At 41.5% G+C, this 22164-nt stretch overlaps 2 protein-coding genes across 7 annotated transcripts in view; one reads left to right on the forward strand and one right to left on the reverse strand.

Moving 5' to 3' along the window:
* LOC129185946 (beta-1,4-galactosyltransferase galt-1-like) overlaps positions 1 to 9038 on the reverse strand; it is a 48676-nt gene extending 39638 nt beyond the window's left edge. Inside the window, exon 1 of one of the 2 annotated variants that reach the window (XM_054783646.1) lies at positions 8871 to 9038. The gene's annotated coding sequence lies outside the window, so the exon portion shown is untranslated. Of the gene's footprint in view, positions 1 to 4993; positions 5046 to 8870 lie in introns of those variants that run through there. The other variant, XM_054783647.1, reaches the window with a different exon arrangement.
* LOC129185939 (AMP deaminase 2-like) overlaps positions 146 to 22164 on the forward strand; it is a 53811-nt gene continuing 31792 nt past the window's right edge. The window contains exons 1-2 of one of the 5 annotated variants that reach the window (XM_054783632.1): positions 146 to 254; positions 5637 to 5681. In XM_054783632.1, the coding sequence (XP_054639607.1) occupies positions 5672 to 5681 (10 nt within the window). In that variant the 5' untranslated portion in view covers positions 146 to 254; positions 5637 to 5671. Of the gene's footprint in view, positions 255 to 5244; positions 5386 to 5636; positions 5682 to 8891; positions 9325 to 22164 lie in introns of those variants that run through there. The other 4 variants (XM_054783631.1, XM_054783634.1, XM_054783630.1 and 1 more) reach the window with 4 other exon arrangements.

Genomic DNA, 22164 nt, shown 5'->3' on the forward strand with positions numbered 1-22164 from the left:
CTGCAACCAATCAACCGCTATAAACTTTCTACAGTATGTCCCTTGAGAAGGTATATGAAGATGGCTGCGTGAGATCCGTCCATCCCCATGGCAATTATTACCTAGTGACATTTCTCTGTCCTGTCGCGGGTGGTGGGAGGAGTCGGCTCTATCTGTAGTCCTCATCTGCGTGACCTCTCCAAATGTATTACGGGCTAAAGCAGCCGCCTTCTGAATTGGTTTATTTCCTTTTAGCACCATCCGTGCCCGCTCATGTGAGTATTGACTGGCTTTCATGGCTATCTTTCTTATCGTGTGCTCAAACTGTCAAGGTGCCACAGCTGACCGTACAATAGGGAGTGGAAAGAAATGCGTCGGTCGGCATGAAGTGCCGCAAAGATTAGCTATGTAGCGTAGGAATGCCTTCTGCAGTCTTAAGAGAGGAGGAAAAAGAGTCAAGTTTTCAAGTTAGTGTGTTTTGTGCTGAGTGCTGGCAGGAGGGCAAAGGCCACTGACGCTGGAGTGCGATTATGCAAGGACGGACTGCAGAGCGCGTGGGCGCACGGCAAGCCTGAGAAGGCAGGAAAGACTGCAGGAAAGCAGTTGATCATATGCAGGATTGCTTAATAAGCCTACAGCTGCTTGAAACTACTTCACTAATTTCCACGAAGCGGAAGGCCTATTCAGGAATACGCAGTAGGTGAAGGTAGACACTTTGTTTGGCCTTGGTGGAGGTCTGCATTCATTGGATGAAGTTGGTGAATGAATCCCTGCCTTTCAGTTTTACTGCCGTCGATCATTTTGGGTGAAGCCCAAGATTTTAGAACTTTTGGGCGTTGAAGGCTTCAATGTTTATGGATTTTAGTTCCAAAGGTTGACATGACAAGTGTCGGGACGTCAGTCTTATCATCTTATCAACTAGGGATGTCCCGGTCCACATTTTTTTTTATAGTCTTGCCCAGGGGTGTCCAAAGTGCGGCCCGGGGGCCATTGCGGCCCATGGCTGTGATTTTATCGGCCCACAGCACAGTCTAAAAATGTAATTTAACGAGGAAACTTAAAAAAAACAACAACAGCTAAAATGGGAAAACCAAATTAAAGTCAGTTAAGTTAAGAAAAGAGTTGTAATCCAGCAAGGAAAAAAAAGCCATCATTTCACAACAATAACGGAATGAAGTTGAAATATTGAAGAATTATTTTTTATTATTATTAAGTCAAAAACAATGAATAAAGTTGTCATTTTTGAAACTTAGGTTGGGTGAAAATTTATAACATGGGAATAAAGTCAAAATATTAGGAGAAGTAAGTATACAAGAAGAAAGTTGAAATATTTGGAAAATTCTACAAAAAAACAACATTTTACCAGAGTAAAGTCAAAATATTAAGAGAAAAAAAAATCTCTCTAATGAGAAGAAAGTTGCAATTTGATGAGAATAAACTAAAGATATCATTTTAGTAACAATGTTGAAATAAAGACAAAATACATTACATATTTGTTTTAAAAGCTATAAGGTTATGATTATGATGAGAAAATTTACAAGCGGAAAGCTGAAATGAAATAGTTGGAAAATTAAAAAAAAACAACAAATGGCAAAAAAACAGCTGACATTTTACAGGAATAAAGTCAAAATATTAGTAAAAAAAAAGTCATAATCGAATGAAGAACAAAAGTCGCAATTTTACAAGAATAAACTCGTATTATTATGGAAAAAAACGTCATTTTAAGGAGCATTTCACCCATATTACAAAGGTGAAATGCTGTTTTGTCTTGAGCTACATGTGGCTTCTTAGCACATCTCCGTGTGTTGGTTTACAAAATATCAAAGTGGCATCCTTTCATTTTCAGTATGAGGCCTACGCTGGAAAAAGTTTGGACACCCCTAGTCTTGCCGATCCCGTCTGGTACCGATCGTTCTTTTTTTGTTTGTTTGTTTTTTTTTAATAGTAATAATAATAAGCTTTTGTTACAAACGCGAGTTTGTGGAATTGAATACGGTTATTAAAGGTAGCTCTTCAAAGCATTAAAAATAATGCAAGCAAAGTATCGCCGAATTGACTTTTTTGTTTCACAGCGTGACCAACAATATCGTTTGGCTTTTGTAACAAACCTCTGTGAGTCAGGTCCCTAAATCCAACAAAAGATCCAATAAAAGTCCATCCAATAAAAGAAAACACTGGAAAAAATAGGCATGCAAAATACTTTTAGGGTAGGACTAATCAGTTGACATGGTTATAGATCAATTTGTGGTGTGATTTAGAATATATGATATTTTTTTCAACAAACTCTATGAAATCAATTTTTTTTCTCCAAAATTCCTTTTAAATTTTTTAAAATTGAGTTTTTTTTACCTTTTCCACATATTTGACCGGCATAGAGTGTGTGCTGTTTGGGTAAGTGAATGAAATGCAAAAACCCTTCCATTTTTTGATGCAATTCATCATTGGCCCATTTTGCCCAGTCATTGAGAAATGGATGTAGCTTAGCTAACTTTCCTAATGGGATGTCAGCCTCAGAAACTCTTCAACAAGCTGGATGCCCGTGCTTGTGATTAAGCAAGATGGAGTCACAGGAGTATTTCCAATTGTGTTGTTAATGAAAGGTATTTGAATGACACGCCAGCTCCCTACACCATGACGCAGCAGTCCGGGCACAGTGAGAGGGAGCGACCGCTGTAGCTACGTGAAGCTAACTTCACCACGGTACACCGCGGACATGTCTGCATGTGGTGGTGTTGCGTTTTCTTCTTCTTCTTTACCGCGCCCGCCATGTTGGAGTGTGGCTCAGAGTTACGAACGTGATACGGCAACCGGATCCGTGCGATCTGGTGGCGGAAGCCGATATTATCCGATCGTCACAAATACAGCGGATCGGCAGCCGATCCCGATCCTGAAGATCAGATCGGGACATCCCTTTTATGAACACATTACTACTTCGAGTTGCGCACTGACATACAGTATGCAGGCGGGCATACATGGAAATATCATCTTTAAGAATTATATTGAAATTATTTCATATCTATTTCATCCACGATCTTTTCAATTCTATCATTTTTTTTTATTATTAATTTTTGTTTTACATTTTATTTTGTGGCATTTTTCATGATTTAATTACTTTTTTTGTATTTAATGGCCTTTTAGTTCAAGAAATAAAAATGACAAATAATTCAAATACTAAGCACCACTTGACAATTATGTTTTCAAAACTGAATTTATTAATAGACAATTTAAATGAATTACATTAATTGATCATTTAAATACTAATTAGAATGGATTAGAATTGGAAGTACATTGAAATAATGTTTTAAACGTTCCCTTCATTTAATCAATTGTGGATATATAATCTTAAGTAATTATATTGAAACTATATAGCAAGCATTCATTTTATGATCAATACATTTAATTACTTAATGTACGTTTTATTTATTTAATTGGATGCTTAATTATTTAATGGCATGTGTATTTACTCAATATTGTTTTATTTACAGTATTTAAGGTTATTTTTCTGTTTTTTTTTTCCCATGTAACTCTTATTTATTGAGCAGCATTTTATTTCATGATACTGCAGCGCATAACAAAATTAAAAAGATATTAAGTGATTAAAATAGTCATGGAATTTTTTTTTTATAGCTTCACAAGTTATATTGTCACCATTTATTAATGCAGATTTAAAAAATATGTGACATTTATGTTAAAATGTCAAATATTTTTATATTTAAATTATCTTTTCATTTTGATTTATATTTATTTAATTTGGGCACCAAAAACATCACAAGGTAAGGTATTTACTAAATGTGAGAAGCAAAAACGTCTGTAAAAGTAAAGTGTACTTTAAGAATCTGGATAGCTCATACGTCGCACGCGCCGTGCAAGCCTCTGAAGCCACAGAGACGCCATCTTACCACTCACATCTCGACTCCATTGGCACAGCGTACATCGTGTACAAAGCTGATGAAGAGGCTCGCAGAACATCTATATTTTACATTAAAATGCGGGGAGATTCTCCCATTCCTTCAAGTAACGCAACCTTCGGCCCTTAAAAACGATTTGATACGTTATTCTCTATCTTTTGGCTATATTTAATGTACTTTTTCCCCTTCCAATTCTCATTGCCTTTGGGACAAAATTCTACTGTGCACCCTGGCTCAGCACTCCCCTATAGCAATGCATAGTTTTACTCCTCTAGAAAGACATTTTCATTTTAACTGCACATCCCATCCCTTTTTCCACTAAAATCCATGGTCATGATCCTTTACTTTTTATTCTTACTTTCATACAATTCGCTATGCTCTCGTCTGTACAAAATATGAATCATAAAAGAGAGTGACTTTGGACAAGTTTTAAAATCATTTAACATTTTGCTGATTTTTTTCTGTTTTTTCTGCTTTTGTTTGTGTTATGAGATAGAAATAACCTCTTTTCTGATATAGAAATATATTTGAAAAAAAACACAGGAATAATATGTGATAACCATAATGTGTAATAACCATAAACACATACACCCACACACACACACACACAGAAAAAAACAACAACACTGAAACAAAACCATAGGCTTTGGGTAAGACAATACGTTGTTTGCAATTTCAAACATACCGGTATGCATGTTCAGTAATATTATATTCCAGAACATATCATATGAATGAATCCTTTTACGTCAGTCATTCAGCAGCAAAAAAAGTGTTGTTTATCCAAATGAAGGGTCATGCCGGGTCAATTGTATGCAAACTGGCTTGCTAACTGCACTGTATACAATGCCTGGTAAGCATCATGGAAACACTGAGATTCTCCCATTTCCTCAAGTAACGCAACCTTCGTCCCTCGAAGAAATACATATATCATGATATAACAAAAAAGTACGTAAACTTCCTCTTAGCTATAATAGAGCTATATAAACGTATCAATTCTGGACATACATTTAATCAGAGGAATTTTACACGATTGAAAATATCTGAGAGATCGACAGTGCAAAACCCTTAAATTATCAATCATAAATCTACATTTCAATCATACTTACAGGTGAAATGTTCGTCCACAGCCTTTGAACTGGCGATTTGTGCAGTTAATAGTTGCACATGCAGGCATCTTAAGGCAAAATTTGTGTCCGAATTAATAAAAGAAGTTCACCACGAATGCAAAAGATTGTCCGAAAAGTGTTTCTTGTGAGTGGTAATATGGCGGCCGCGTGGCTTCACAAGTCATTGACCAATGATCTATCCAGATTCTTTTAGTACAGATCAGTGCATTGAGAGGGGAAAAAAAGGCTATGTGAGTTCAGTTGAAGTAGACAGGAAGCCTTGAGGAAACAATAGACACGAACCACTTAGTTCCTGACTCAGCTGTCGTAAATCTATCTACTTCAATGCTGACGTTAGAAAAAGAGACAAGGTTAAAAAAACAAAAACACAGGTAACGTTTTTTGTTATCATTTATTATCCTTTATATCATATATTATTGCCATTTTCTTTATTGGCGTTAGTGCTAGTATTAGCCACATGCTAATGTCAGCAGAGGAGGGAGGAAACAAAAGTTGAATTGTTTGCAACTTTAAACAAAAAAATGTTTAAATATTGTTTGTGGTCATTCTTACGATAGTAATGTAGCGTTTAGGTGGTTTGGACAAAGATAAGCTTTTAATGATTTCGTTGTGTTTTTGACAGCCAACTTCCGGTTTCTGGGAGCAACATCTGCAACGATGTCAGGTGGTAAGTCGACACGCTTCCGCTAATGCTTTAAAAAAAATTATATTTCATACAGTATAGTACGAACTAGAATAAAATAAGAATATAAAATATAAAAAAATAAGCCCCTGCCTTTTGTTTATGTGCGTGTATTAAACAGTCTGCCTTTGAGTAGGCATTATGCGTTATGTCACATAACTACAATGACAGTTTGCCAATGATATTATGTAAAGACAATAGGGAAAAAGTTGATAATGATCATTTTGATTGACACCGTCTGAGTAGTATTCATTTAAAAGTATGTTTATTATAATTGTTGTGCACAACATCTCTCAGTATGATGTGCACTTGAACACCTATCTACACTACCTATCTTCCACACTATCATGATTATCATCAAGTAAAGGAACCTCATTTGCATGTACAGGTGTGCCTAATGTTGTGGCTGTTGAGCATCTTACCCGATTGGATGTACTATGATACATCATTTGCATGGTCTTTTTTTCCAAAATAATATTGTATGTCACACTATTGGGCAGCTATATATAATGTGCACATCGAGAGAGAAAGAGTTTTTTTGGCTGTCGGTGAGCGGCTATTGCAAACACACATGGCTGAATCCCATGAGCTTTGCTCTCCAGGAGTGATATGCACAGTGACCTCATTTTCAGCAAGAGGCCGGGCCGCCAAAAAGCTGGTCCAAAACTGCCGCAGCAAAGAGGAAATAAAGTTCTGTTACAAGGTAAAGCCTCGAGCGGTGTTTGATTTGGATTTTGTTGCATGCTGAGGATGCACCATATGAAGAGAGTCAGTTTGCGTTCTTAGAAATGTGGGTCACATTTTCTAAAAAGGCTGCAGACCATCCAGATTTTAAAAAATGTTCCTTTATTGAATTAAAATTGACATGGCAATTCAGCAAGGAACTTTTCTTTGTAGCTCAGTAGTTATGTTTTCTTTTAAAACGGCTATAGTAGTAATAGTTTGGGTTTTTAGTTCATGTTGTAATAGTTGTGGGTGTCCAGGATTGGACATTTGCTTGGTTTAGAATTTTTTTTTTTTGTAAAATAATTGCCATCATTAAGAATTTGAGATACAGTGGTGTGAAAAAGTGTTTGCCCCCTTCCTGATTTCTTATTTTTTTGCATGTTTGCCACACTTAAATGTTTCAGATCATCAAAAAAAATTAAATATTAGTCAATGACAACACAACTGAACACAAAATGCAGTTTTTAAATGAAACCTTTTATTATTATGGGAGAAAAAAAATCTACATGGCCCTGTGTAAAAAAGATATTACCCCCTTCCTTGTTAAAACATAACTGAGATTAATTGAGATCTATCAGTCTGGAAAAGGTTATAAAGCCATTTCTGAAGCTTTGGGACTCCAGCGAACCACAGTGAGAGCCATTATCCACAAATGGCCAAAACATGGAACAGTGGTGAACCTTCCCAGGAGTGGTCGGCCAACCGAAATGACCCCAAGAGCGCAGCGACGACTCATCCAAGGAGTCACAAAAGACCCCACAACAACATCCAAAGAACTGCAGGCCTCACTTGCCTCAGTTAAGGTCAGTGTTCATGACTCCACTATAAGAAAGACACTGGGCAAAAACGGCCTGCATGGCAGAGTTCCAAGACCAAAACCACTGCTGAACAAAAACAACATTAAGACTTGTCTCAATTTTGCCAGAAAAAATCTTGATGATCCCCAAGACCTTTGGGAAAATACTCTTTGGTCTGACAAGACAAAAGTTGAAGTTTTTGGAAGCTGTTTGTCCCGTTACAACAGACGTAAAAGTAAGGCCGCATTTGAGAAAAAGAACATCATACCAACAGTAAAATATGGTGGTGGTAGTGTGATGGTCTGAGGCTGTTTTGCTGCTGCAGGACCTGGAAGACTTGACATGAATTCTGCTGAAGGAGAATGTCCGGCCATCTGTTGGTGACCTCAAGCTGAAAGCAACTTCGGTTCTGCAGCAGGACAATGATCCAAAACACACCAGCAAGTCCACCTCTGAATGGCTGAAGAAAAACAAAATGAAGACTTTGGAGTGGCCTAGTCCAAGTCCTGACCTGAATCCTATTGATATGCTGTGGCATGACCTTAAAAAGGTGCTTCATGCTGGAAAACCCTCCAATGTGGCTGAATGACAACAATTCTGCTAACAATTCTGCTCCACAGCGCTGTAAGAGACTCATTGCAAGTTATCACAAACGCTTGATTGCAGTTGTTGCTGCTAAGGGTGGCCCAACCAGTTATTAGGTTTAGGGGGCAATCACAGGACCATGTAGCTTTGGATTGTTTTCTCCCTTAATAATAAAAAGTTTCATGTAAAAACTGCATTTTGTGTTCATTTGTGTTGTCATTGACTAATATTTACATTTGTTTGATGATCTGAAACATTTAAGTGTGACAAACATGCAAAAAAAAAAAAAGAACTCAGGAAGGGAACACGAAACACGTTTTCACACCACTGTATGTAGATCATAATAGATAATCAGTGATAAAGTGATGTATGTTTTAAGCGTTATGCTTTGGCTATTTGAGTAGGAAGGTGTCACTGTGTTTAGTTTTTGTTTACATCATTAAGCTTATTGCCAGATTTGCCAGCTGATGTACAAACCATTTGGTAGAGAAATCATCCAGCAGGTTCACATGAATAGCTGCATAAATCATTCTCACCGCTAGGTGGTGATGTCGACTCTTGCTCTTGCTTCTTGCTTGTGTGACTGCTGAGGCAAACCACTTTGGAAAATATAAGTTTACAGCTCTGTTGTTGTTGTTTTCTTAAATTTTTTTTTACATAAAACTGTTAATTAAGCAAAAGCTAAAAGCAAGCCTGAGGACTAGTATAGATTTATTATTATTATTATTGTTAGCGGCCCATGTTTAGTATGTCGCTTTTCCAGGTTAGTCACAATAACAGCAAGTGCACACTGTGCTTGTCATGTGTGGCTTTGTTGACCTTGCTTGTCACTACAGTATTAATAATAGTCGACGGCAGGTGGGTCTGTGTCAAGAGAGCTTTCTGAACTTTCCAAATGCACATTTGTAAATGAAAAACTTAGCTGGTGAATTGTACTTCTGCTTAGCATTCAATTTTTGCCTTTTTGTGGTCTGGTTCCTTTTGTTGAAAGCACTTTGTCATATCCGTTGTGTGTATGTAAGTGCTATTTATAGACCAGTGGAAAAAACTTTTGTCCTTCACTCACCTTGCTTCTCAGCTGCTGGGTTGTAGCCGGACACTCTCATCCATAGTGTACTCCTCCTGTGGTGGGTTCTCCCCTTACATTAGCTGCTGGAAGCTTATACTCTGGTTGCCAGGGCAACCAAGGAGGATGGTCCTCCGGTGGAGCCGGGCAGTCCTTGCCTTTTGCTCATCACTGCGCAGCGTTGCACCCGACGTGCAGCTGGCTGGGTGGAGGAGGAGGAGCCAACTCTGCAGAGGAGCCTGTGACGGCCTCGCGCACGTCCTGCCGCCCAGCCGGCCCAACGTGAGGCAGAGCTCCAGCGTCGTAGCTGCTGCTCCTCCTCCCTGGCTCTGCTCCGCCAGCCCCAAGAGCGCAGGTTGCAAGATGTCAGCATCTTTTTCCAGCGGCAACGGCTCGGGGAAGCCCAAATCCCCTTTCCGCAAGAGGGGGAGCCTGCAGAGCACCACCAGCCCTGGTGAGTGAGGGGATGGGAGATGGATGGGGTCCATTTGGAAATGTGAGAAAAGTGAGGAAAACTAAATAATTTACAGTGTTCACCAGGAGAGTGAGATAGGAGGTCCCCTTTGGAAAATATTTTGAAGAAGACTTAAAGTACTTCCTTAATAAAAGTTGCGTATGAGCTGCCATTGCATGTTGATTGAAGCATCAGTGCCAATTTATTTGTTCAGTGTTGGAGATGTACATTTACAACAACGCAAAATGGATGTTTGAACCCTTGTTTACCATAATGGGTCTGCTCCACCCACCCTTTTAGCGGTGACAGTTTATCTTGTGTGTGTGTGTGTGTGTGTGTGTGTGTGTGATAGCTAAGCTATATTCTTATCTCTGTTTGCACTCAGGTTCAGCACAGCAGGACAAGCATTCCATCTTGTCAGCTCAGCACTCTCATTATGTTAACATGATGAAACAAGCGGTGACATTTTCACGTGCGTCAAGGACACGTTAAAAGTTAAAGGGGTCCTATTCTACAGTCCCTACCTTTCAGACTTATGAATGTGTTGCACTCCTGATGTACAAGTGCCTTATCATGAGGTTGTTTTAAAGTTATGTCAGGTTTCATTTTTATGCCACTCCCAACGGTCCAATGGTCAGGTGCTAGAACTTCACCAGATGACGTCGTCGTCTAATTTGCAGAATTGGCCAGAATTGTGTGTGGAAGGGAGCTTTTTAGCTTTTTAGTCTGCATCATAAGAAATGTGCGACATTATTTCATGTTTTTAAACCTTATTTATCAACGGAACGTGAAATTATTGACTTATGGGGGTTGGCTTCATTTAGCACAGCGGTGGACGATTGCTTTAAAAAAAAAATAAACAAACATACATGATATTTCCCTGGGCTCCACGTAAGTGTGCACTGATTTTAAAGATAATGTACACATCATTGTACATCTGATATCGCACTGTACACTCCTGATGAAAGAATATTTTGCACTGTTGGATCTTAGAGCTTCAAAATAGAAAAAGAAGAAATGGGAGTGAGACAAAAGCAATTTATTGTAAACAAGCATTAAAGTGAAATAGGCTGTTGACCAGCTGATCAAAAATTTAAGACCGTAGCTAAAAAAAAAACAACCAGAAACCCCCTAAAATAAAATGTTGAAAAAATTATTGTTAATGAGGTGAAAAATGGGTTTGGGTGTGCTTGAGGCCAGTGTTTCCAGGAGGCTAGTGGGAATGTTGCTCCAGGTGGTGAAGATGGCTCCATGGAGGGCATCCACTGTATGGAACTCATGTCCATTTTTGTAAACTTCCCTTGCCATCCATCCCCAAATGTTCTCCATTGGATTTAGATGAGGTGAACACGCGGGATGGTCCAAAAGAGTGAGCTTATTCCTCTTTGTGAAGTGCAGCGTTGTCCTGTTGTAAAAGCCAGTCATTACCACACAGATGAGAGTCTTCAGTCATGAAGGATGCCCCTTGCAACATCTCCACATAGCCATCTGCCGTTTGACCCCAAAGAACTACTTCACTGGCATAGTGACTCCTCGCCACACCACACTACTAGCTACTAGCCCGCTAGCGACAAGCTTTACCGCACACTTGCTCAAAAGTACTTGCTCCTTAGGCCACTAGCGAAAGGTAACGCTACATATTTGAGCTGCCGCCACTGCTGCTTTGTGTTTTTGTTTTTGAGTTTAGAAAAGCGTTCCTTTCTATGTTGCTATGTAAAATCAATGCACCCAGGAAGGAAGTTCCACCAAAATACTGTAAGTATGACATGTTATGATGAATGTGCCTGTTACTACATGCTCACAGCATGCATAGAAAACCATAAAACCTTGTTGGAGGTTTGTGGAGGTGTTTTTACTGAAGGTAAAAGGATTCTTTTGGGGGCGTTGGTACAGTTTGCTTTACATTGGCGGTTGCAGGGCTCCACTTCCTTTTACACCTGTGTGACAGTTTGTGTCATAGGTGGGAGAAAGTCAGTTTTGAGTTGTGTCTCAAGTCTCAGGTGAAGACGTGCAAGTCCAAGTCAATGCCTCAAGTCAAGACAGGTCCAGTCCAAATTCGTAGGCGGACTGGAGCCCACCCGACTCGAGTCCAATTTGCGTGATTCCAGTCCACACCTCTGGTTTGTGTTACTACTTCATGTCTATTTTCTTACTCTATCGCAATTTTTCAAAAATTTCAAAAATTAATTAATAATTGATCGCTGTTTTGTTGTTGAATATGGTCTATGATTAGTAAAAAAAACATGCATATTAAGCAAATTCTACGTATTCATTGCCTAAATTAAGCATTTTCAAGCATGACAATGGCTGAATGACGGAAAATACAAATAAAAGGCATTCAAAAGATGGGAAGTGTAATACAGTATCTGTGCCTTGTTGTGTGTGCTTTTAAGACGCGGGGCCTGAGAAGTGACGTGTGTGCCGTCAGCTGGCTAGAGTTGACTGTTAGCTGAGGGCTAGCAGAGGGTTAGCAGTGTAGAGAGTGGCCGACAGCAGCTCCTGTGTGAATGTTCACTGCATGTGTGTTCTCTGCTTGTTAACAAAGCCGTTGAAGTGCATCGTGAGTCTGTCCTTAACCAGAAACAGCAGCAGTAGAGTAGTATTGTACACTGGTCTCTAGGTGTCAGTAGCGTTACATTGATGATACAATAGCCACCAGGGAGTATGCGCTGTCAATGCTAATGTGTGAGTATCTTATTACCTCTGTCAAGCGCAACGCTGAGGTTATGTTTTAGCCGGCGTTTATCTGTTTATTTGTTTGTGTTCAAAATAACTTAAAAAGTTCTGAATGGATTTGGATGAAATCTCCAGGAATCGTCGGAAATGGGAGATGGAAGAACTCATTACATTTTGGGGGTGATGCTGATCATCGTCTGAATCCAGGAATTTTTTAAAGGATTATTTAACATTGCAAGATAGGACCATTTTTGGCATTTGTGCATGTAACTCCACAAAAAAAGGTCAGAGCACTTGGAAAAAAATACAGGACAAGTTTCCAACAAGTTCTACAAAACATCAAAGACTGATGCAAAAAATGTAGGATTATTATTTTGCTGTGAATCACAATATGGGGGAAACTCTGGCTCTTGGTGGGGGTCTGCACTATTATTATGTCTCCGTTATTGAGTAATACAAGTGTAAAGGTGACTATAGGGGTGTTATTTCATGTCTAGAGGGCTCTAATAATGGTAAAAATATATATATATGTAGAAAGATATAAATGGGTTTTCTATGCTCTGACTAATATACCATTTGTTAATATTGAATCCTACTTATCGCGGTTGGGTCTGGAACCAATTAACAGCCATAAATGAGGGACGACTGTGCTACTGTTACTATTACTATTGCTAAATTATTTACTATAAACGCCTTATGTTTGATATAACTGAATTTGCATGTGCTGAACACCTGAAACAACCACGTAAACAACTCGATTCATGTACAGACAGTAAGTAACTTCCACAAAGACAACATGGAAGTGCCCGTACATCAGTGTCTGTAAGTGTGGTGTTTTTTTTGTGGGAAAATTGTATTGAATCTCATAGGTCAAACGGCATCGTGGAACGCATTGTGTCGGACCTTCCCGGTTCCACTTTACGTGCACAGAATAATAGAATGCTTTTAGAGCTTTAATAAAATGATTGTAGCTCCCGTGTGGGCTGACTGACCCCCTGAAACCTGAGACTAAGCCAGCAATTTGTCTTTGAGGCGATGAAATGTTAACATTGATTCAGTTATGCAGCCACAGTCCATCACTAGCACGCGATGGCCTGGCCACATTCTACAGTATATAACATATTTGCAGAGGAAGCCCATCTTTGCTGCAGTAATAAATAACTTAGAGGTCTCTGCAGCCTTTTTTTGAGGTCTGATTTAGCCGCTCGGCTGAACCGTCAGAAGAGCCTCATAGGCCAGCCAGGAGTCCTTCCCGTTGACCCGTCAGGTCTGATACTTTTTGCCATTGTGGGTGTTTCTTGGGAGGACTTAAAACAACAAAGCAATATTCAAGTGGCAATCAAAAATAAACTCAGCTCTTCAGCATTGACTCTGTCGTTTCCAGATCAAATCAACCTGCGCATTTGAGTCACTTTTCTTATCCGAGTGTTGATTTTCTGATACTTTCCAGTTTTTTGCATCCGCCTGCAGGAGGCTCCCTCCCACTGGACCCTCTCTGCATCACATGAAACAGAATACGTAATGCCCGAGCAGCCGGCGCTACATCACGACGTGATATATAGACGCCATTAAAGCGTCTACCACAGAGGTGGAGGGAATGTCCGTCGTCGGCCTGACTTACTGCTTTGCGTCCATCTGTGATCTGCAGAGGTTGCTTTTACACCCACGGGCCACAACATTAGCTTCACCTCCACGATCTAAGGAGTTCCAGTACAAGAGCAATGCAGACAACCATCAAGGCAAGAGAATGTCCTTCCGACACGTTTGATTGGAAACGCCAGGTGATGCTGTAGGCAGCAGTAATTCACTCTACAATGGATGCAACCGTTTTTTTCACAACAAGTACCTGAGCATTGTTTTCTCAGTTAGTTAGTTATGCAAAAATTACATATTGATTTGGTACTACTAACTAGCCAACATACTTTTGGCCAACATTTTTGCGGCAGCGTTTGCTTTCACACTGGTATTGTTGATGAAAGAGTGGGCAGTCAAGAACCTTTGCATAAAGTAAGGACTTGATTGGGCAGCTTTCTTTACATGTTACGGGACGTACACTCAAATACTCCAAACAAAGTGCTGCTTTCTTGGTTGAATGTGCAGGTCTTCTGTTTTTACCATCTTGAACCGCACCAAAAGCTTCCAAATGTTTAAAACACATAACCGACGACTGCTATGGGGAGGGTAATAAACAGCAACTAACGTTAACAACAAACACGTAACTCTTCACAACTATTTACAGTGTGACCGGACCGCAAGGCATGCTGGGTAGGCATGTTGTTGTATATTGCCCCCGTAGTAATAGTAGTTGTCCCCACGCTTTGAGAAGCTGGCCTGGCCTAGTTTTTGTTGTTCCTGTGACCACTTAGGCTGATTTATATGATTTCATGAAGATTTACACCATGGGTGTCCAAAGTGCGGCCTGGAGGCCATTGGCGGCCCGCGGTACATTAATGAAAATAAAGTCAACAATTAGGACACTAAAGTCATAGTAAGAGAAGAAAGTTGTGACCTTAGGAGAAGAAAAGTTGTAATTTTAAGAGAATAAAATTGTATTATTATGCGAAACAGAATGAATTTTAGAAGCATAAAGTGGATTATTGTGGATTATTAAAAATTAAGATAAAAAAATAGATTTTTAAATTGTCATATTATGACAACAAACCAAACCAAAAAAAATAGGTTGGGAAATGGCTATCATATTACTAGAATAAAGCCAAAATATTATGGGAATAAAGTCATAATATTATGGGAAAAGAACAGAAGAAAGTTGAAATATTTTGAAAAAAAAAAAGAAGAGCAAGAAAGAGCAAAAAATTGTAATGGTAGGAACTACAGATCCACAATATCTTTTTTTCTCTCAAACCGATACCGATAACTTTCTGATTCTCAGGAACAATATGGTACCAATATCTGATAACTTTTTTTTATGTACAGTCAAACCTGTCTTTGCGGTCACCTGTATAGAACAGCCACCTGCCTATAGCGGCCACTGAAACCGCCCCCCCCACTAGTTCCCGAAATGTATATAACTCCTTAGCGTATCTACATGAGTTGGTTTACAAAACGTAAAATATCAAAGCGGCCCTTGCTGGAAAACGTTTGGACACCCCTGGTTTACAGTAACATTCATATGCTTTTTTGTATAGAATCTTAAAAAATGGGCAAGGCAAGTTTATTTATGGAGCACAATTTGTACACAAGGAGTGCTTTACAGAAAAGAAGGGTAAAATTACTTCAGAAAAATCATTCCATAAAATCATTCTAAAATCATTATGTAAAATTCCATAAAACAAAAAAAATGTAAAATTAAAAGTTGCATGTAAAATACTTTCATTTGTCAAATGCACAGTTGAATAGAAGTGTTTTCAGCTTGGATTTGAACCTTGCCAAAGTTGAGGATGCACATCATCTGGAAGACTGTTTCAGATTTTGGCAGCATAAAACCGAAACGCAGCCTCGCCGTGTTTAGTCCTGACTCTGGGCACCCGCAGGAGAGCTTCTCAGAGATGGTTCATATGGCTCTGACATGTCAGAAATGCACTTTGGCGCAAGACCATGGAAAAAGTTGTACACAAAGCAGAGCTGTTTTGAAGTATTCTCTGAGCGACAGGAAGCCGGTGCAGAGACCTGAGTACTGGACTAATATGGTCATATTTCCTGGTTCTAGTGTGTATGTGCATGTGTGTGTATGTACTTTATTTATCCCACAGCGGGGAAATTTACTTGTTACAGCAGCAAGCAAGCAAGATACGCAAGTAAAGAGTACAGTGTAAAGGATGCATAGTGACTACAACATGGTTCAGGTGGTGCAGGTGTTGTAGAGCCTGACAGCGGTCGGTATGAAGGACCTGCGGAACCTCTCCTTCTTACACCGTGGGTGTAACAGTCTGCTGCTGAAGGAGCTGCCCAGGGAAACCACAGTGTCATGTAGCGGGTGAGAGATGTTGTCATGATGGATGTCAGCTTAGCCAACATCCTTCTCTCCCCCACTTCCTCCACGGAGTCCAGAGGACCGTCCAGGACAGAGCTCGCTCTCCTGATCAGCCTATTGATCCTGCTCCTGTCCCTTTCCGTGCTGCCCCCTCTCCAGCAGCCCACAGCATAGAAGATGGCTGAGGCCACCACAGAGTCATAAAAGGTCCGTAAAAGAGTCCTGCACACACCAAAGGACCTCAGTCTCCTCAGCAGGTGGAGGCGACTCTGGCCCTTCTTGTAGAGGGCGTGGGTGTTGACGGACCAGTCCAGCTTGTTGTTAAGGTGAACACCCAGGAATTTGTAGCTGTCTACCAACTCTATGTCCGCTCCCTGGATGTTCACCGGTGTAAAGTGAGATGTTTTCCTCTGGAAGTTAATGATCATCTCCTTTGTCTTGCTGGTGTTGAGTTGCAGCTGGTTAAGCTCACTCCAGCTGACAAAGTCCCTGATGACCGTCCTGTATTCCAGATCGTTCCCCTCTGAAACACAACCAACGATGGCTGTGTCGTCGGAGAACTTCTGGATGTGACACTGTGTGGAGTTGTGTGTGAAGTCCGAGGTGTAGAGGGTGAAGAGGAAAGGGGAGAGCACCGTACCCTGAGGGGCACCTGTGCTGCAGAGTACCATGTCAGACACACAGTGACGGAGCCTCACATACTGTGGTCTGTTGGTGAGGTAGTCTATAACCCATGCAGTCAGGTGTTGGTCTACTCCCACACTCTCCATCTTCACTCTGAGTAGTGCCGGCTGGATGGTGTTGAAGGCACTGGAGAAGTCAAAAAACATGACCCTCACAGCGCTCCCGCTGTTCTCCAGGTGTAGCAGTGATCTGTGCAGCAGGTAGATCACTGCGTCGTCCACTCCGATCTGAGGCCGGTAAGCAAACTGCAGGGGGTCCAGCTGAGTGTCCACCAGGGGTCGCAGGTGCTGCAGGATAATCCTCTCCATGGTCTTCATCAGGTGAGAGGTCAAGGCAACAGGCCTGAAGTGGTTAGGCTCCTTGGGACGCGGTGTCTTTGGGATCAGGACCACACAGGAGGTCTTCCACAGGGCCGGGACTTTCTCCAGGCTCAGGCTGAGATTGAACAAGTGCCTGAGAACTCCACAGAGCTGGTCAGCACAGTCCTTGAGGATTCTAGGGCTGATGCCGTCCGGGGCCTTTCTTGCCTTGATCTTCCTCAGCTGACTTCTCACCTGATCATCAGTTATGGAGAGGGGAGTAGAGGATGGCTGGGATGGGGATGTGGGGGTGAAGAGTGGTGAGTTGGTAGGGGAGGGAGGGAGGGCAGACTCAAATCTGTTAAAAAACAGATTGAGTTCATCTGCCCCGATCTTGTCCCCACTGGCTTGGTCTCTCCCCACTCCTTTACCATGGCCTGTGATGGTCTTCAGGCCTCTCCAGACTTCCCTGGCATTATTCTTCTCCAGCCGCTTCTCCAGTTTCCTCCTGTAGCAGTCCTTCCCCTTCCTGATCTTGTGCCGGAGTTCCCTCTGGACTCTGCACAGCTCCTCCTTGTCCCCCGAGTTGAAGACCCTCTTCTTCTTGTTCAGCAGGGCAGTCAGGACTCGAGCAGCAGCATTCTGGATGCACTGCAGCTGTGCTCGTTTAGAGAGAAAGCTGTTCCAGTAGTCCAGCCTGTAGGTGATAAAGGCATGGATTAGCCTCTCGAAATGTGGTTTAAACACTATTCCCTTGATTTTGGCAGTGTTTTTTTAGGTGGCAAAAAGCGTTATTTATTTTAATGTGGCTCTTAAAGTTCATGTCTGGGTCCATTATTACCGCTAGATTTCTAACCTGACGATTAGGTTTTAGAGAAAGGGTCTCATGGTGGTGAATAAAACATTCTCTTTGTTTCTATGGGCCAGATACAAAGATTTCAGGTTTGTCTGAGAACTGAGTTTAGCTGGAGAACATTGTTTTGCATCCACACAATGCAGTGACAAACACATACAGTATATGCGACCTATACATGATGCAGTGACAAACACATACAGTATATGCGACCTATACACGATGCAGTGACAAAGACATGTACACGATGTTGGCCGCGTCACATCTTGGGCTGTGGTGTTTGTTTGGAAAATTCTACGCCTTTCTGCTGCTACGTATAATCCGGCTACCCCCGTGAAACAGAACAAGCCTTTCATTGGTGGAAAAGGGATTTCAGAGGGTAGCTCAAAAGCTATCACGCCAACAGGTGGGCCAGATAATATAAGGCCGAGCAGATCATCAGCAGAGCCCCAGTATTTGACTTAATCACCCCCACACGCTGCGCTTAACGCTTGTTAAAAGGCCACAACTTTCTCAAAGCCGTGATGGGAGCCAGTCAGAATCATCCTTGCGAATTTGTTTGATTACTTGACTTGGCAAGCTGGAAGTTAACAGTCCATTTCAAGAATGCCCTCTGCTGGTTCACACAGCACATTACACAAACACTGGCATGCAGTCTGACAGTCTGTTTAGGAATATAATGGACTAATAATGTAGGCTAAGCACAACGCTTCCCTTCCACGCGTTCAAGGTGCGTTTTCATTCTAATTCGTGTCATTTGATCCCAAATGAACCCGTGTCGGCTCAAGCGTGACCGCTGAGACCTTTTATTATCCTGCGACCTCAGCCGGTCCAGGAAACACCGGCTCATGTTTATTTTATAACTCGGCTCAATTTTTGCACAGACGTGCACACGTGTGTGACTGCTTCATTCAAGTGGAATGTGTCTATATTGACTCAGTGGTCAGTGTGTGAAGTACGCCAAATATTCTCTTTCTTAGCAGCTTCACTGTTTAGTCAATCTGGTGTAATATTGAAAAATATCTAAATTTGAAGGCTGTGCACATTGTGTTAATATGAAACATGATTCAAATCCTAATTAAATACAGTAAAACCTCAGGTCGGACTTAGTTGGACTAAGTTTCCAGTGAGGGTTGGACTTCACCAGGGTTGTCTTTTGTCAACGATTCTGTTCATTACTTCTATGGACAGAATTTCTAGCCAGGGTCCTGAAGGGATCCAATTTGGTGGCTGCAGGATTGGGTCTCTGCTTTTTGCAGATGTGGTCCTGCTGGCTTCGGGGCGTGACCTTCAGCTCCCACTGGATCAGTTCGCAGCCGAGTGTGAAGCGGCCGGGATGACAATCAGCACCTCCAAGTGAGAGTCCATGGTTCTCGCCTGGAAAAGGCCGAAGTGCCATTGGATCCTGCCCCATGTGGAGGAGTTTAAGTAGGTCTTGTTCACCAGTGAGGGAAGGATGGAACGTGACATGGACAGGCAGATTGGTGCGGAGTCTGCAGTGATGCGAACTCTGCATCGGTCTGTTGTGGTGAAGAGGGAGTTGAGCCGGAAGGCTAAGCTCTCAATTTACTGCTCGATCTACGTTCCTACCCTCACCTATGGTCATGAGCTTTGGGTAGTGACCGAAAAGACAAGATCGCGGGTACAAGCGGTCGAAATGAGTTTTCTCCGTAGGGTGGCTGGGCTGTCCCTTAAGGCCCTGTCACACCTTGACGATTTAGCCAGCGCATGCCCGACGTGATCATTTTGATGACATACGTTGAACTGTGGACGTTTTTTTCAATTTTGGGCATATACATTGCGTATTCATAACAAGTTCGACGTATACATGACGTATTAGTAACTTATATACAACGTTTCTATAACTTATAGACAACTTATACCAACGAATGCGTAGCGTGTTGCGGCGTTCACAACTTATGCCCAACACCAGTCTAACTTATACAATCCCCACGGCAGCGTATGGCCTATAAAAAGACTGCCACTTCATGACTCACCTCACTAGACATCGCAGTGTCAACATCACCATCATGCCGAAGAAAATTTCCAAGACCGCTGCCAAGAAGTATCAGGGCAGTGACGGAGGGATCCATCACCACCCACAGCCTCCCCCTCCCACTCTCACTCTCTGATGGAGGTGACGCAGGTTGTAACGCCTCTTCCCCTCCTGTTAGTTCCATTCCCCAAAGTTGTTTGAGTATTATTAAAGTGTTGCACTGTGCAATAACACTTAAAGGAATACGTTTATTATCGTTCATTGCTGGGGTGCGGTGTCATTATGATGGATGATCATGTTTTTCACGGCTGTCTTTTATACTCATTTGTAAATAGTTTTTTCCAGCAAACGCTAACTTGGACAGTAACATGCTGTATCTCTCCATTCTTTTTGAATGTAAATTCTCCTATGCACTTTATGTTGACGTGATCAATAATGCTTGATTAAAACGTGCATTGTTTCTCTCTTTTTACTGTGCATATGACAATAAAACTCTTGAATCTTGAATCTTGAATCTTGCCAAAGAGCAAAAAAAAAAAAATGTTAGTTCCATTCCCAGTGTCACTGTGCCCTCTACTGGTCAACATGTAGCAGTATACAGTAAACATGGACTATAAAAACACAACATGCACATCTGCTCACCATGGATTCTTGAGGAGTTCTGATGGGTTCCTCCTGCGAACCCCATTTTTGTACCCAAATTCCCCTAAACGCTGCCAACATGCCATCATACGGTAGGTCAACGTTAGCAGCACGTTCAATTAAGTTCTGGGGTCGTTCGGAACGCGTCAAATACGTCTAAATATGTCAAGTGCCTTAGAGGTACGTTCGATATAAGTTACACATAGGTTCAAAGCACGTTAATCATAGGTTGAACAAACGTCTTTGGTACGCTTGATATTATCTTGACGTATTACGACTTGTAACTTACAAATAACGTATGTGAACGGGCGTCAACGATCGCATAACTTATTGCCCGCGTATGCGGGACGCATGAATCATACATTGACATACGTCAAAAAGTTTTGTGCATGCACTAAATTTTAGGTTGACTTGGACGTACTACGACGTATGCCGGTGTGCTTCAGCGTGCTCTTAACTTATACAAAACTTACCCAGAACTTATTTGACGTACGCCAGCGTATTGGCCAAATTTTTTATACGTTGGCGTAAGCTGGCTAAATCGTCAAGGTGTGACAGGGCCTTTAGAGATGAGATGAGAAGCATTGTTACCCGGGAGAAGCCCGGAGTAGAACTGCTTCTCCTCCGCATTGAGAGGAGCCAGATGAGGTGGCTTGGACATCTGGTCAGGATGCCTCCTGGATGCCTCCCTGAGGAAGTGCTCAGGGCATGTCCGGCCAGTAGGAGGCCTCGGGGAAGACCCAGGAAAAATTGGAGAGACTATGTCTTTCAACTAGCCTGGGAACGCCTCGGGATCCGCCAGGAGGAGCTGGATGAAGTGGGCAGGGAGAGGGAAGTCTAGGCTTTCTCATTCTGTGCAGAAGTGGTCAGTTTTTGGCTTCTTTGTCGTTCCCCTCTCAGTTTGAAACACTAAGTTTTGAATAGATAAACTGGAGAGGCTAACTAGTTAGCTCTGTAGTTTTCTATGCTAGCGACAGCTGTCTTTTGTCCCTGAAGTGATTCTCATAGCCTGCGCAATGTGATGTAAACAAAAGAATAATAGAGTGTAAAAGTGACTATAGGGTGTTATTTTATGTCTACAGGGCTGTAATAAAGTAAAAACCTGTATTTAGAACTAACTACGAAAATATTCCCTTTATTAACAGTGCGGAAATTCACTTGTCATGGTCGGGTCTGGAACCAATGAACCGCTTTAAACGGGGTATAATTGAACAGATATTGTGATATTATTATTCATTATGACAATCTAACATGACATTGAGTTACACTCAATTGTACTGTACTGTTGAGTGGCTTATTGTAGGGGGTGTGGTCTCCAGTTACATGATAAAGTGGCAAAGTGGTGTTTGTGTGTGTATGTGTAGGGGTGGGAGGTGGTGCAGAGTACATGTGAGCGTCATATAAGTTGCTGGAAACAATCAATCAAAACACACCCTGATGCAACATTGGTTTTATTACTTCCACCTTTGGACTGGTTGCAGTACAGTGCATGTTGCATTATCATCATGTCATATAACATAAGGTGAGAGCAGGAGATTTGAATGTTTCACTGGCAATGTGCAAACCTCAGTGTGCATCCACACTACCAGCATGAATTTGCGGATTACAGTTTGTGTTTGTTGAGCTGTAGGGAAAGAGAGTGTGTTTTAAGAACCCCCCCAATGGATCCGAAGAGAGCGATAAAGTCCTCACTGTGTGTTCTTCTGTGGTTAATTCACACGGGAATTTTTTTTGTGCAGGATTCCAGATTAGCCCCTGT

The sequence above is a fragment of the Dunckerocampus dactyliophorus genome, chromosome 8 (assembly GCF_027744805.1).
Source record: "Dunckerocampus dactyliophorus isolate RoL2022-P2 chromosome 8, RoL_Ddac_1.1, whole genome shotgun sequence".
Lineage (NCBI taxonomy): Eukaryota > Metazoa > Chordata > Actinopteri > Syngnathiformes > Syngnathidae > Dunckerocampus > Dunckerocampus dactyliophorus.